This window comes from Pelobates fuscus, chromosome 6 (assembly GCF_036172605.1).
Source record: "Pelobates fuscus isolate aPelFus1 chromosome 6, aPelFus1.pri, whole genome shotgun sequence".
Lineage (NCBI taxonomy): Eukaryota > Metazoa > Chordata > Amphibia > Anura > Pelobatidae > Pelobates > Pelobates fuscus.
Window position 1 is genome coordinate 127,702,446 of NC_086322.1, and position 13,307 is coordinate 127,715,752.

Consider the following 13,307-nt stretch of genomic DNA (forward strand, 5'->3'; position numbering starts at 1 on the left):
CAATTACACATTGTTCCATTTACTTCATAAAGCCAGATTAGCTTCAGTGCAAAAGTAGAACAAAAAGCGTTTATACTACTTTACCAACTGCATTCCAATGCTTTCAAAATTAATCTGTAACTTTATAAATCTTGGCATGCATTTTAAAAATAGCAATGCACTAACTGAACCCCAATACCACTTACATTTAACAAACTGTGAGCTTTCAGCCTATGCCAGCTTACATATTATTTTCTGTATATGATTGGCCGCCTGGCTATTCCTATGGAGTAGACATTTAAATGGCCTACTTACTACGCTGGCATACCAACATAAAAAATAAAGTGCATATGATCAAGGAGGTCACTCCGTAGTCTGTTTAGATGGTTCAAAATCTAACTCAAGCTGTTTCACAGGGAACTAATGACAAGAAAAGACATTACCATTTGAAGTATCCCCCAAGGACGTTCATATTGCAGCAGTAAAGTTAAATGCAGCACAGTAAATACTGGGTATTTGAAACTTTATTGCATGGTATTTGAATAATCATATTCACAACTGAACATCTGATTTTAAACAGCCAATACATTTTAAAATAGCTGTTACTTATCTTACAGAACTAGATTGAAAGGGACACTACAGGCACCCAGACCACTTTATCTCATTGAAGTGGTCTGGGTACAATGACCCTGTCCCCTTAACCCTGCAATATTAATTATTGCAGTCTCCTATAAACTGAAATTATTACATTGCAGGATTAAGAGTGCCTATAGTGGCTGTCAATCAAACACCCAGTAGAGGCACTTCCTGATTGCTAGGTGACTTTTGGTTGGCTGACGCTTGACATCCTCACACTCTGAATGAGGACATCCACATCAGTGAAATCTTTCAGCGCATGTTCATTAGCCCCCACTACCATGAGGTGACGTCGGAAAAAGGTGGAGTGCCGACCCAGGATTAAGGGAGATTGGCACTTGAATTGGATGAGTACAATAAGGGTTTTTATAACTCTTACAGTGTGGGGGGAGGGGGGAGTAGAGAGTGCTGCAGTGCTACGAATACAACTTTTTATTGTTGGCACTAAATAATGTACCCCTTTAATGGTATAAAAGTAAGAATAAGTCTTTAGTAGTTCAAGACTAAAGTGCAACTCTCGTAAAAAACAAAAAACATCGCAACTTAATGAGTGATATATTCAGATAAATCATAGAATCCTAACATGCATTTAGTCCCAAAGATAGAATGCAAACTTTGGTTAAGTATATATTTTAATATATATGTCAGCTAGCAGCAGGGCCGGCGCGTCCATAAGGCAGCACAGGCGGCCACCTTAGGGCGCACGGGCTCTGGGGGCGCAATATTTCAGTGACCGGCAGGAGGGAAGCTCTCCCTCCTGCCAGGCCACCATCTCGACCCCAGGCACGGCAGTGCTGTGATCAGGCGCAGCGAGGGAGCTCTAATCTCCACGCTCAGCTCCCTCGCGTGCTGTCTGCTGATGCCTCGGGAGCCGGAATATGACGTCATATTCCGACTCCCGCGGCATCAGCAGACAGCGCGCGAGGGAGCAGAGCTTGGAGATTAGAGCTCCCTTGCCGCTCCTGATCACAGCACTGCCACAAGCCGCCCAGCAGCCCCACTGGACCCCAGCCCCCAGGGAATGATTCATCATCCACACCAGCTCTCCAGGTAGGGAGGCTGGGTGGAAAATTTTTATTTCTAAAATAATTAGTGAATGTATGTGATGTGTCTGTGAGTGACAGTGTGTGCGTCTGTGAGTGACAGTGTGTGCGTCTGTGAGTGACAGTGTGTGCGTCTGTGAGTGACAGTGTATGTGTCTGTGAATGACAGCGTGTGTGTCTGTGAGTGACTGAGTGTGTGTGAGTGAGTGCCTCTGTGTGTGTGTGTGTCTGTGAGTGATTGTATGAGTGTGTGTGCATGTGAGTGTATGAGTGTGTCTGTCAGTGTATGATGAGTGTGTTTGTCAGTGTATGAGTGTGTTTCTGTCAAATCAGTGAGAGTATGTTTGTTATTGAGTCTGTGTGTGACTATCAGTGTGTCTGTCAATGAGTGTCAATTAGTGTGGGTCTGTCAGTGTCAATGAATGAGTGTGTGTCAGATCAATGAGTCTGTGTCTGTCAGTGACGTCTGTGTGTTTGTCATTGAGTGTGTGACTGTCAGTGTGTACAGAGTGTAGCGGAGCGGAGCGTGGTACAGGAGCTTCTGTTTCCTGTACCTGGCCAGACTGACAGGAGGTGCTCACAGAGAGAGCACTCCCTGTCAGTCCGGCCGGGTACAGAAAACTGAAGCTCGGCAATGCAACAATAGAGGTAGGAGGCACACCAGGAAGGGGAGTGTGACCACTAAAGGGGTGTGGGGTGCACCAAGGGACAGGGAGGGAATGGGAGAGAAACACCAAGAGACAGGGAAAAGAGGGGGGGGGAGAAGAACACTAAGGGACAGGGAAGGGAAGGGACCACTAATGGTCAGGGAGGGGAGAGGGCTGGTTAAGAGGCACATAGGTGAAGATGTTTTTTTTGGGGGGGGGTCGGAAAAATGCATCTTCGCCTATGTACCTAAAAATCCAAGCACCGGCCTTGGCTAGCAGGGATGGCTTCTGTGTACGAATAGTAACTGGGACTTGAGACTAAAGCAAGAGTCAAGACAACCCAACGTTTAACTCCTCCACTAACTCCAACCCAGAAGACATCTTTGTATTCTGTATTTACTAAATTGGAACACATCACACTCTTGACTATCAGAAATATCAAACAGCCTCCTTCAAATGTACCCTACTTTTATCTCACTATAGAATGGCATAACATACTGCCTCTCACATCACAAAGCTCTGTAAACACATGTTAACAGGTCTTGCTTCAATACTGCTTCATAATAGATTATGGTATATGCACCATATGGCATTATGTGTTAAATTGAAAATGCCCGATAACATACCTCCCAACTACAAAGGTCGAGAGGGGAAAGAGCCAGGCGAGTGATTCAATCACATCATTGGTGTCACTTGCAGGGGGCAGACCTGACCAGAGAGGGGACAGGTCTACCTGAAGGATTAGGAGATCAGCTTGGCATAAATTCAGGCTAGTCTGCATGTCCCTTATCCAAGTCAGCCCACTGAGGACGGACAATGCAGGGAGCACTGCGTAGGTGCTCTCTGCAGGGTCCTAATGCCTTGAGAACACAGCACAAGTGGATCTAATGATTCACTAACGCTATGCTTGTTGGGGACAATTGCTTCCAAAAGTGCCCATCTGCACTGATCTTCACTGCTTGGTTACCGGGCATTGAGTATCTGCTGCTACTTGCAATGGAAGGTAACTGATAGGCTGAGAGTGTGAACTGAGTGTCAACTGAAGCTCTCAGCAAATCACCAGCACCGAATGTTTCCAAATGCTTTTCTTCTTTGCTCAGGCAGCTGAGCAGAAAAGAGAGAGATCAACCCTGGAAGCAGCTTAGGTGTTAAAACTTTGAAAAATCTTACCTTAAAGTAAGATTCAACTCCAGTTATTAGAACAACTTGATTGAGATGGTTTCTTTTTTAAGATAGAAAGTCCCTTTAAAATCACTGCAGCTTGTAAGATGTGCTTTATGGCAGGGATGGGAAAAATAAAACTATTAAAGGATGGATCTATATCCAAGGCCCACAACTTGGTAAATGTTATTGGGCCAGCTGGGGTGAACCTCCGAGCTCTGCCGCCAGCCCTTGGCAGCAAATTATATTACAGCTTAGCCTGGATCTCTTCGAGGCTGAATATAAAAAATAAAATGTTGGGCTTTGCAACACAACATCTGAAGCTACAGCCCACCAAGCGCCCCCATTAGAAATTCCATTGTCTGCTGGTGATTTTTGCTAGCACAATCTAACATTTAAATTGTAAAACTTATTAACACCGGAGATTGATGAACTGTTGAAACATAAGGAAGTTTAGAGAGTGATTAAATTATATTTTCATTCTGTGAGCTAGTAAAAGCACTAGTTGAAGGAAGACAGAAAAAAGTATATTGACTGACTGTGAAGCTAACTACAAACAAATGTGATCACTTAACACAGTGTATTTCTAAACGCAATGAGGTTATTTGTGGTTAGGGGCTAGAAGTGCAACTAGATACTTAAAGGAAATAGCATTCTTTATTAGTCATGATGGATGTCTGTGCAATATGTATTGTGGCCATTCAGGAATTGCAGCTAGAACACTGTCTTGTTTGTCAATGGTAAATAGTAGACATGTGCAAAGATTTGTTTTATCCACAAAGCATTGATTCACTTGAATCAAAAGCCTTTTAATTAACATCCAAACTAATTGATTTATCCATTTATTTCGAAGATGCATCCGTTTATTGGGGTGTGGAATATAAGGCTTTTAATTCAGACGAATCAATTCATTATGGACGAAACTAATTATTTTTTTTATATTTCTAATAAATAGTCTTGTAAGGTAGTTAAATAAAACAATGATGGAAAAAATAAAAAATAATTGGCAAGTATTGTATGTACTGTTTATTTTAAGTCATACTCTTGTTATAGTGACCAGTGGCCATTCTTGTCAGGGTTTTGCCATTTCAACAATGTTTTTTTTTAAAAAAAGTATAAAAAACTATGTATAATAGAAGTAAAACCAAATATAAAAATGCACTTCTGTGTTTTTATGCTTTTAAATACACAATTCTAGATTTAACTGAACTGGAGGAAGAACTGTTGTATATCCTGCGTGGGAGAATAAAAGTGAAAAAAAAAAAGAAGAAAACATTAAATTTCATCCAAAAGCGTTGTTTTAGACAGAATTTGATTTGCCAGTAGACACAGGCACCTCCCTGGCTGCAAACATGCTTTTTTCCATTTTCTAGAAATATCTTGATCTACAATTGAATTTTTGCCATGAGGTAATTGCATTATTTTTGGGTAGGAAGAGATAGATCTGTATACTTATTGACTCATCTGTGCACCCCCCAAACCAAGGAGCAAGCAATAAAACTGGGAGAATTTGGCTCCATAGGTGGAGCCTGAGGATTATTTGTCTACAGGCACCTGAGATGTGAATCTGGCTTTGTTTATATGCTTTATATCAGGGGTGCCCAAAAGATAGATCCTCAAGTGTTGTAGAACTACAACTCCCATGATGCTTTGCATGCCTTTAGAATGACAAAGCATCATGGAAGCTGTAGTTTTAAAACATCTACATTTTAGGCACCCCAGCTTTAGACGATAAGTCAATATACGTCTGTTCTTACAAAGGTTATTGTTTTTGTTATACTTATTGTTTTAAGCAGAAAAATGACAATATAAACACCACCACCGAGCAACCAATAATGATTACAAAAATAGCAGTAAGAGATTATAGCTTCTTCCTGAATGCAATTGGGCTTGATCAAACATAGAATATCAAGTGCAAACATCTTCACGGTATGTTACACATTTCTAACACTATGATTAATCTCATCTGATCTACGACTGCATATCTTGGTATAGTGTATGACGTACTGTGCTAGGAACGCACATATTTAGATGGCCTTAAGAAAAACTAAAATAGGTCAGTGCTCAGATTATTCCCATTGTTATCATTTTAATTTTATCTTGCTTTGAATCTAATTAATTGTGGTTTCAAAGCTCATTTTTATTTGTCATACTGGAAAGATTACCATGTTTACATTGCAACAAAAATTTCAATAAAATCAATAACTGATAAAAAAAAAATCTGTGTTGCATTTGTGCTACATATTAAAATACTGGATACTTTTATCTACAAAACAAAACAAAAAAAAAACCTCACCTAGTTAATTACAGACAGAAATCTTGCATATCAAACTTTATAATAAATGTACAGTCCTAACAAAAGAAAAATCATCCACAAATTAACTCGACAAGAAAGGGAACATGATAGTGATTTTGTTTAATGCACTTTGTATAATGAATGTAAAAAAAATCTTTGCTAACCCTTTAGTGATGAAGTACGAGGTGTCTTAGTAATGGTCAATGCACCGTGTATGATGGCTATTTAAAGGCTACCAGAGTCTTGGTACACACCAAATTGCTAAGACTGAGCCACCAAGCTAGTGAAGTCTTCATTGGATGTCACTTACTATATAGCGGCACTGGTGGCCTCCATTTCTCATGTTATATGGCAATCCTGTTGTGTACTGTGCTATCATTGGGTGCCTCATTAGTTGGGTAACCCTTTAATACCCCATTTGAGACTCCTCCAGGCATCTATTTGCTGTAATGATCTGTCATAGCAATCAGATGGCTCAAACAACACACTCCCCCAAAAGGTGCAGTGCTAATATTTGCAATTAATACCCCCGAGGAAACACGTAGGGTGAGATTAAATAACTTTATTGTTTTATACATTGCATACCTTACATCGTCCATCTCAAAGAGAAGGACGAAGGAGAAGTTTCTTGCACTTGTACTTTACCATTGTTCCATCTTCTTCAGAGATTTGATGAACGGCTCTTAATTTTAAAGGGTTTTGTAATTGTGACCAAAAAAAGTTATTTGTTATGCTTGTATGCAGTGTTGCCCTATGTTTTTCATATGTTTCTTTTACATGCAAATCTCAGAATTCAAGGCAATCAGATTTTTGTGTCATAGCAATCAGATACATCAGGGCTGGAAGCATCCACCTTGCCTGGGATATGTAAGGACCCCCATGTACAAGGCTATTACTAGATGCATCACAAATGAGCTAATTCTGCAATAAACCTTGTTTACACTTGGGCTTCTTTGATCACACTTTAAGTCAATCACAGTGATCACATACCTTAACTGACAGCTAAGTCATGTGATCACTGTGACTGACTCTTCCAGTAGTCACAGCATCATTTACATCCCTGTGTTTAGGTTAGTAACATGGCTAGGATTAGAATTTGGGTTAGATTTAGAATATTAGTTAGAATCATTTAGAAAAGTGTTTAGCTTGCCCAGATTGCTAATTGGAGGAGGGTATGTATAGGTATTAGTAGTGGCAAGGTATATAGGAAGCTAAATTGGGAAGTCAGCATTTAGTATTTTAATATGCAGATTTCCCCCCCCTCCCCCCACCTGCTTAGGTATATACCTCGATGCTACCAATACTGTGTCAGATTTTGATGCAGGTAAGTGTAGTTTCAATGGAATGCAAGTAAAATACATTTCAAAATTAAGGTAAGTTTTTTATATGATCTAATATTAATGATGAACACAGGAGACAAAACTGACTCCAAATTTGGGAGAGGAAATAATATGCATCCAGGGTGAACGCTGCACGCACATCAGGTCTTCCCCACAGAAAAGCAGTAACTAAGTGCTTTCCTATGGGGTTTTACTTAATGCTTGATTTCTTCATTCAAAGTGTGAGGAGGTCGCGCATCGTTTCAGAGTCAAACTTATCACAAAATTATGACGTAAAAAATATATTACATCAGGCATCTTGCAATACTCCCTAGGTTGTAAGGTGGGGAGTATGGATTCATCAACTTGTTTTAAATGCCCTCATGAGAGTGCAGATATGCATTACTGCTTCAGGAACTGTCCCCGGATTGAAATATTTTATAATGAAATTAAATTATGAGTTAAATCATTTTTTGTTTATACAGACCTAGTTAGATCTTCATTTATGTGACTTGCACAGCCATTCGAACACTTCATGAAAAATTACCTAGATATTGTAGGTTCCTGTATTACAGTCTGTTTACTCTATAATTTCTTATCTCCTTCCCAGCAAAAGCCTCCTGTGTGCGACTGAAGTTTAATGGAGATAAAAATTCCTAAAGCAAGTTAACATCTGACTGAAAATGAATCCATCTTTGTCAGTCAGCCAGGGGAGGTGTGACTAGGGCTGCATAAACAGAAACAAAAGTGAGTTAACTCCTAAATGGCAGAGAATGTAGTAGTGACTGCTGGGGCATAATCTAAACACCGAAAACTGCTTCATTAAGCTAAAGTAGTTTTTCTTTAATAAGTAACTGTCACTAAAGTTTTATCAATGCTGATACATTTGAAAGATGGTCACCTCCACATTAAAAAATTGTCATATCTTGATCGAGAACCACTGTCAAACTTACCCATGCCTGGTCAGATCTTCTAAAGAGCATTAATCGTAATGAAATAATGCGTTAGATGGTTTCTAAAGATATTTAAGTGCCACTTTAACAAGGAAGCAACATGTCAAATTGAATACCAATTTCCCTATGATAAATATGTGGTTTTCTTTAGATTATTGCTCTGGTTTTACAGCTGGACTTACATTAAAAGATATATTCAATGTCTTCCAGCTGTAATACAAGCATAAAATGTAGCAACACAGCAGATTTTAAAATTAATATCTCACTGTCAGCTTAGTCCTTTAACAAATATGTTGCAAAATGTTGCTCAGCCAAGTGTCCCAGATTTGAGACAAGTAAAAATTGATTTCATTGTCTTCTTAAAGGGCTCTCCATATGACCTTTTTAACTCATGATGGCATACATCCAGAGTTTGTCTATTTACAAGGGAACGTCTCTATATTTCGCCCAAATCCCTCTGCCCCTCTTTTCTGTGCAAATATACCTATTTTCTAGAAGCTCTACATTGTTGGTGTGTGTGTGAGCGTATAACAGAGCTTCACAATTATAAACACTCCCAGCAATGTGTCTTTAAACTACAAAAACATATGTTTAGAAATCAGTCTGTGTAAATAAGATATACTGATTTTAAATTATATGTTAGGTGCATACATTTATAATAATAGTTTCTTAAAATTTCTCAGAACATCCCTGCCCTTGGCCACATCACTATTCACAACCTTAAAATTAAACTGTCCCTCTTTATCAATTTATAATGTGATAAAACAAGTGCAATATACACACACACACATACACGTCTCTGAATGTCCCCTGGTACATGCATATAAATGGGTTCTGCACAATCTTAACAACAATCTCACCCAAAACAAAGCCACTGCTGTAGTAACAATAGGAGATGGCACCAGATCCAGGGGGCAGTTTTAAGTATTCTGTGATGTTTACAGTAACTAGGATACACATAAGATGGTATGGTTCTTAAAGTGACCATTTAATGATAAATATCATAGATTAAAATCGCTATTATTAACAGAGTTTCATAGCGAAATGCTGCACAAACGTAAACTGCACATACAGAAATTACCCCATTTGCTGTCGGAAGTGTAACCCCCCTCGGCAGCATCATGGCGCGTCATCAGTCAGCAAACATCTAGAGTTCCAGGCTGGCTAATGTCAAATCTGTGCATATTCCTAAGCAGAGAATTGCATTCACCAGCTGAGAGCAGTCAGCTGCATATGCATGTCACAGCCAGCCTTAAAGGAGACCAAGTATCTAGCAGGTCCAATTAAGAGGGCAAACTGTTATGCAATGCTGAAATATGTACAGTGATCTCCTGGTATCATACCCACTACAGAGGCAGAAACCCTTTAAAGGGACACTATAGGCATCCAGACCACTTCATCTCATTGAAGTGGTCAGGGTCCAGTGTCACTGTTCCCTTAACCCTGCTCAGTTTTTGAGAACCAGACAGCCACTAGAGGCACTTCCTACAGTTTGACAGAGTTTGATTCTGTAAAACAACGCAGGATGTCCTCACATGGTGCATGAGCACGTCTAGCGTCTAGAATATCGAGAAATCGAGAAATCGAGAAAACTGAGGCAATGAAATTATATGGAGAAGGCCTAATGTACACGTGACGCGTATGTGCTATAGTTCTTCCCATAGGTTGGCATCAGCGAAGGAGGAAGGACTTTGGCGCTAAAATTAGGGAGGTGTAATCAAGATTTTATTTAAACCTTTATTTTCCATGTTGGGGGCAGAAGAACTATAGTGTTAGGAAAACAGTTTTGTATCATTGTATCAGTTTTGTATTTCTAACACTATAGGTTTTCTTTAAGTATATCCTTAGGAGAAGCGTAGTGCAAATTCTTAAATACAGGATTATTTTTTCTTACAGTAATGTAGTCACATGGCTGAATTTTTTTCATTTTGCCAATTAAAATTGTAAAGAAATCTAAAGACAAGCAGTTTTTCAAGAAATCAAAGTTAAAGAAGTTAAAGATCAATTTAATAACTAAAATGTACTGAACTACAATTCACACAGTTTTTCTACCACCCTGGATGGGATAGAATTTATTGGTGTGTAATAATTTTTATAATTCTTTTTAAAAATCTGATTCATGGAAAGGCCCCCCTCCCCAACAATTCTCTAGACTAAATTGCATAATAAAATAATAGATGAGAAAATGGGTTTGTCACCACGATAACGTACTTACCATGGTAGTTTCCTGTATAGATCCAAAGCTGTTAATGAAAATATTAACTACAACATCAACTGGTATTCCTGGAAAGAAAACAGATTCAAATCAAATTTATTTCACATCAATATTGTTACTGGTTATATTGCTATTATCTTATTAGCATGACTACTAATTATAGTAAAAGTGAATACATTATTTTTCGCATTTATATAGCATTGACATATTACGAGGTGCTTGGCCTTTTATAATGGGATATTTAACAACAAGTAATTGTTACACAGAATATTTGCAGCCTAGGGGGCGTGGTCTGAAAGCCGACCAAGACAGTTGCATGGTGCTGGTGCTCCTCAAGGAAAGCCTGAAAGTCAACATTGTACCCCACGAAACTACATTACTTTCTGCAAGTACCTTGCACTAATCATTGGGGAATAAAAAGCCGAGCATTTTGAATTTCATTTGGCTGGACTTACAGGGTATTTCTAGCGTTGGACTCCTCAGCGGCCTGCGGACACATTTGAGGTGGGGGAGATGGCCATTCATTTGCCTTGAGCCTGTTCCAGACTGGACCTGTTCGCCCCTTTTGGACTGTGGGAGAGCAGCCCAGCGTAGTTGGCTGATTGAGGCCTACTATTCAAGTCAACGATCAAGGGTCTGCTTTACCACTGTCTGTCTACCACTTTACCACAAGTCTGCAACAATAAACTCCCATAGGAAGCCTTTAATCGATTATGCTCATTATTTTGGGTCAAATTATGCCAACGAGTGGTTGGTTTGACATCCATGCTTTAGAACAGTAATTTCAAGTCTTGACACCCTCAAAGCCCTCATGTTGCAGAGATTACGCTAAATGTCTCCAGAGAAATACCGCAAGAGTTGAGACAGGAGAAGAGGCTGAAGTTGATGCTTCATCTCCGAGAGTTTGGTTCCCAGCCTCGCCACCACTTACCTAGGCCAAGATCGGACCTGGGCTAAACCCCCATGCCCAACTCACACCATTAGGAAATCCTTGATCTGCTATGATGGGTGCATTCTGTAGGAAGATCCAGAGATCCTGATCTGAATGCTACACGTGGCTGGCTCTGTGAGACTATTGTGCTGGATCATTGTAGTGCTTGTAGCTGCTGGGGCACTACTCTATTGGATTCAGGACTCATGCCTTATAATGGCAGTGGTTTTTGCTTGGTGGACATAGGCTGAGCTCTCTTTTTTCTGAGTGGGCCACAGAGCTTGTTTATAGCTTTGCAACAGTCTATGGTGTGTAGTTGCTTTGTTTTCACAATCCAGTGGTATTTTCTTTTCTTTTTGTTTATTTTATCTTATAAGCATATGATCCTTTATGTTCGAATGTGGTACAGCTATATTCTGCAAAACATGGTGATATTATGTTTACATCTACTGCTGACTTCCTGATTGTATTTTGTACCCTCCTATAACTCCTTGCTGAGTTTCTACTAACACTTATATTTTTTTTATGTTAAAATTAGGTAATGATATTGAAAGCAAATCTTGTTAGCAATTTGCAACCCAGTGGTGTACTAAGGGGGAGCGTGGTGGGGTGGTACACTCTGGGTACCACCAGGTAGGGGGGTTCAATGACCCTGGTCTGGGTGCTGGAGGGGGATGTGAGAGCTGTGGGGGTCGCACAGTGCCCCATGGCAGCTGGGGTGCCGGGCAGCCGGCACAGCTCACACACACAGAAACCAGCAATATAAGTCAGGGGTGGAGTCAAACCGGTAGCAGGGGCGGGGCCTAACACAGCCCTTACCCGCTGCTGTTACTGATGCACATGGAGGTGAAGCAAGAAGGAATCCCTGCTTCTCCAACTAACAGGCTCCAAGGAAGGACTTCAGTGAATCCACTCCTCCTCCAGTCCTCAATTTCTGTAAGTGTGTGTGTGTGTGTGTGACTGTCTGCCTGCCTGTAACTGTGTGTGTGTGTGTGTCTGTCTGTGTGTGTGTGTGTGTATGACTGCCTGTGACAATGTGTGTGTGTGAGACTGTCTGCCTGCCTGTAACTGTGTGTGTGTGTGTGTGTCTGTCTGTGTGTGTGTGTGTGTGTGTGTATGACTGCCTGTGGCTATATGCAGGGCCGGTGCTTCCTATAAGGCAAACTAGGCAGCTGCCTAGGGCACCATATAGGAGGGTGCGCCCTGCGCCGCCATCGCCGGCCCTTTAAATGCTGCAGCCACCTGAGCGCTCTACTGCCTCTGTGGGGGTGAGGAGAAGGGGAGGTGAGGAGAACACAGGGAGGGGGAGGTGAGGAGAACACGGGGAGAGTGGGGGGTTGAGAAGAACGCAGGGAGGGTGGGTGAGTGTGAGAAGAGACCGCTGGGGAGGGTAGGGGGGAGGAGAGGAGAGACAACTAAGAGGCAGGGGAGAGCTCTAAGGGACAAAAGGGATGGCTCTATAAGACAGGGGACAGGACAGGGAGCTCTTTCACCCTACGCTCACACATAATGCATCCCTATACATACACAGAAACACGACATGCTTCCCTTACACACAGAGAAACACACAATGCATCCATTACACACACACACACACAATGCAACCCTTACACACAAAGACAATGCATCCTTTGCACACATACACAGAAACACACAATGCATCCCTTACACACACACTGCTTCTCATACACATAGAAACACAATGAATTTATTACACACACTCAATGCACACTTTCAGACACACACCTTGCATCCCGTGTGCATACAAACACAGATTCACACAATGCATCCCTTACACACAACCAGAAACACACAATACATCCCCAAACGCAGACTTCTTCCACTACACACACACACACACACTGCATTACCTACACAAACTGGTATCCCTGTACCCTACATTCCATAAGCACACACATTAGATCCTCTACAATAACACATAACACATGTGAGCGAACTCATGGGTGGAACATATAGTTGTACTTATGGGTGGGCCTTATGGGCATACTCACCATCAGGCCCTGGGGCCAAGACCTTGAGCTGTGTAAGGGGCCCCAAAAAATGGAGCTGCTTCCTGTTTTCCCAGAACATTGAATTTTGTGACCACAGTTACAAACAGCCTCCAGG

General features: G+C 40.9%; 1 protein-coding gene across 3 annotated transcripts in view; it reads right to left on the reverse strand.

Annotated features, from left to right (window-relative positions):
- Positions 1 to 13,307, reverse strand: part of GLRB (glycine receptor beta) — a 71,786-nt gene that overhangs the window by 22,154 nt on the left and 36,325 nt on the right. For all 3 annotated transcript variants that reach the window (XR_010091254.1, XR_010091253.1, XM_063458239.1), the window contains exon 4: positions 10,250 to 10,317. Coding sequence is in view for 1 of the 3 variants with exons in the window: in XM_063458239.1 (XP_063314309.1) it covers positions 10,250 to 10,317 (68 nt within the window). In the remaining 2 variants the exon portion in view is untranslated. The remainder of the gene's footprint in view (positions 1 to 10,249; positions 10,318 to 13,307) is intronic.